This window comes from Haplochromis burtoni, unplaced genomic scaffold (genome assembly GCF_018398535.1).
Source record: "Haplochromis burtoni strain Fernald_Lab_line unplaced genomic scaffold, NCSU_Asbu1 Contig_1758, whole genome shotgun sequence".
In the NCBI taxonomy this organism is placed as follows: Eukaryota; Metazoa; Chordata; class Actinopteri; order Cichliformes; family Cichlidae; genus Haplochromis; species Haplochromis burtoni.
In genome coordinates, this window is record NW_024584119.1 from 4,122 (window position 1) to 7,530 (window position 3,409).

At 33.0% G+C, this 3,409-nt stretch overlaps 1 protein-coding gene across 1 annotated transcript; it reads left to right on the forward strand.

Annotated features, from left to right (window-relative positions):
* The first annotated feature begins 6 nt into the window (after positions 1–6).
* Positions 7–2,899, forward strand: LOC106632741 (carcinoembryonic antigen-related cell adhesion molecule 8). The gene is made up of 5 exons (XM_042217272.1): positions 7–37; positions 482–805; positions 1,325–1,603; positions 1,978–2,009; positions 2,384–2,899. The coding sequence occupies exons 2-4, from the start codon at positions 547–549 to the stop codon at positions 1,995–1,997; spliced, it is 558 nt and encodes a 185-aa protein (XP_042073206.1). The 5' UTR covers positions 7–37; positions 482–546; the 3' UTR covers positions 1,998–2,009; positions 2,384–2,899.
* Positions 2,900–3,409: the final 510 nt, after the last annotated feature.

Sequence of the window (3,409 nt, forward strand, 5' to 3'; positions counted from 1 at the left end):
CTTGTGATATACTTCTTCATTTTTGGGTCCATCTCAGGTGAGCTCTCACTGCTTGATGTGGCAGAAAAAAACTGTCTGCTCACACTGACTTTAAAGTTTTACTTTGTTTATTGTTTGTTTTTCACTTTATGAGACATCTGTTGAATATATTTCTAGTTTATGTTTAATCATATGTAACCTTAATATTATAAACAGAAAAAAAATGTCCTGCTCAGATAACATAGATCAGAGAAGAAGCAGGTTTGTACAAAAGTGTTTTAAATGAGAGTAGGAGAGCAGTGCCATGGTCCTTATAATTCTCTTGGGGCTTCTCTAGTAATGCTTAGTTTTGTGCAGTATTATCTGGAAAAGCTGACATTAGGCTTTAATAAAGATAACTCAAACTCTTCAGACCTGCCATATTTCATGCGAATCTTTATATATTCATCAACTGTTTTATATGTTTGAGTAACAACAACACTTTGCTATTCTTCTCCCGCAGGTTTCACTGAAGGAGTTGGTGTGTTGCCTGATGGTCCTCTGAATGCAGCTGTAGGAGAAACGGTGATGTTCACTACAACACTGTCTCCATCAGAGAAACCGTTTCAATCTGTGAGCTGGAGTTTTAATTTATCTAAGCCTATAATAGTCATAATTAACTCAGAAGAAACTATTAGACCTGAGTATGAAGGCAGGATCACCTTCTTCCCATCTACTGCGTCTTTGGAGCTCAGGAGTCTCACTCTGGATGACACTGGAGAATACAATGTTAACATTATACAAGATGGAAAAGCCCAGAATGGACGTACTACTCTGGTGATATACGGTGAGCAGATGTAGAAATTCAACAGCTTAAGTGTTTTTGCAATATTTAAGCAAGTTTACAATATATCGAACATGTAAAAATACCTGTAATGATTTGTACATGTTTGTTACATCTCTACTCACTGCAGTAATGCATTCTTGCAATACTTTGTCTTATTCTTAAGACTGTGATATTAAAGTCTTTAAAAAGTGGCTGTAAGAAACTGAATGGTTTATTTGAAGGTAATATTGATCCCCATAGAACAAAGAACAAGCTGAGAACTCAACTGTCTCATTTATTCTGTTCAGAATATTCACTTAAAGGGAGTTGATTTATTTATTTATAGAAATGAAAATATTTCAAGATTTTGATTGGTACAGTATTTCTTTCAGTTATTGCTATTCTGTCTTTTTAGGTTGTGTGTGTAATATATCCTCCTTAACATGACATGGTTTAGCTGGAATTGATTTGTAATTGTTTCGATGCTTATTTTCTATTTTTTGATGCCAATAATGAAACTGTTTTGTTTTTCTTTCACAGAGAAAGTCTCCAATGTGTTGGTAACTTCCAGCAGCACAGACTTGGTTGAGTTCAGTGCTTCTGTCTCTCTGTCCTGCTCTGCCTCTGGATCCTCTCTCTCTTTCCTCTGGTTGAACGGCAGCTCTGAGGTTACAGCAAGTGACAGAGTTCAGCTCACTGATGGAGGCTCCAGTCTGACTATAATCAATGTGACCCGCTTTGACCAGGGACCATTCAGGTGTCGTGTGTCCAACCCTGTCAGTACTGGTACCAGTGATCCAGTAAACCTCTCCATCAGCTGTGAGTTACACTTATAAGCTCATTAAGTGCAAATATTTGTTATCATTATTATTATTATTATTTAGAATTAGCCAAAAACAAAAATATACATTTTTAATAGGGAACATAAAATAAAATACAACCTGTATGAACAAGAATAAACAAAAAGCAAGTGCAAATATTTCCTTGCAAACATCAGAGAAAGTTTAGATTATGGCTTCAGCTTAGTAAGAACGATAAAACAAACATTTCATGTCACTGCTTCTTTATGTCAGTCATACAAAGTAAACTTTTTTTTAAATAAACACAGGGATTCCTTGTTGAACGCAAATATAACACACATCTAATTCCATAACCACATTTTAATAATGCTTCTTTTCTGTTGTTTGGATCAGATTTCACAAAATTAAGCTGAAACAAAATACAGGTATGTATCTTTTTTTAAACGCTAAATTCACTTTGCATATTTTTTTTTAGCAAAATAAAGAAATTAGAGAATCAATTTTATTATATTTATGAATAATTACATGCACTGTAACAAATGTAAAATTTCTAAGAACAAGGACAAAGTGCATATGAAGACGTTTCCATTTCTATGACAAGAAAATGTAACATATAAACCCAGTGATCAGATTTCCCTTTTAAGGTTAGTTTTAAATGTATTGGTAATGTTTATTAAAAAGGAAAAACCAAGTTTTTTTTATCTGTGTAAATCATTATTCTTCTTTTCTTCTATCATACATCTAATGGCCACTAATGGAATACAACTGATAAACTAACCCAGTGTTTACTTGAAAACAGATTTCTACTTTTCTTGCCTTGCCGACGACACGTTTATGAAGTCTTCACCTGCTGTAGGAGGAGGACAGTTATAATTTTTGTTGGTTTGATATCATATAATTTCTAATAATTTGTAAGAAGATGTTTTATATCAAAAATTATGAGTTAGCATCAATAAATATTTTCTCTGTTATAGGTTTTTAATTTTTTAAGTTACTACTTGTTTTTCTATATAAAGCTTCATACATGTAGCCCGTAGTTATATATATGGAGCTCTTACATCAACCTATCACGTCTGCAATGAATGTGCAAATTAATGTTAAAAAATCTGTAATGCAATGCAATGATGAAATAAAACTTTTTTTGTCTGATACTTTTATGTCATAAATTCCTTTGAGGTATCATACCCCTTTCCTCAGTGAAACAGAGCCATACCCCGGTTATGGGGGTTGATATTTAACTGAGGTTTCTACAGTAGAAATTAGTCAAAATTGGAAGCAATTACCAAAACTGACATATGTATGTTTTTTCAAGACAACTGCTGCTTTTTCAAGATTTTTTTTTTTTTTTTTTTTTTTTTGCTCTTGTTCTTTGTGAATAGCAAAGGTTTAAATCATACTTGTTTAACAATGTTACATTTTATGGTTAATTCACAATAGCACAAAAAGTCAAATAAAATGCACATACCCACATCTGACTGTAGTGATTAAAGTAGTCATATTAGGACAAATAAAGATAAATGTGATCACAAAATGATTTTTTTTTAACCTTCTTAAACAGAATTGTGATTTCTACTGAACACCTTTGATTTCTAAAATAAGGTGAGATGGTATAAATCAGGCTTTGGTTTTATACCCACTGATAAAACTTTGCAATGTGCAAAAGATTAAAGTCCAACCATCAAATCTATCTCAGGACTCATTTATTAACACCGGTAACTGACACATCTTAACTTAATAAGTAATTCTCGACCTTTCCGTACCACCTCGTGGCAGAAGCTGTGCAGTCCTTAGAACAGTGATTCCTAAACTGTGAGCTGGAGTAATA

Excerpts from the sequence above, each read along its gene's own strand:
- LOC106632741 (XM_042217272.1), top strand. The coding sequence starts at position 547 with ATGTTCACTACAACACTGTCTCCATCAGAGAAACCGTTTCAATCTGTG. Across the intron at positions 806-1,324 it reads TACTACTCTGGTGATATACG|AGAAAGTCTCCAATGTGTTG; the intron begins GTGAGCAGATGT and ends TTTCTTTCACAG. Across the intron at positions 1,604-1,977 it reads AGTAAACCTCTCCATCAGCT|ATTTCACAAAATTAAGCTGA; the intron begins GTGAGTTACACT and ends TGTTTGGATCAG.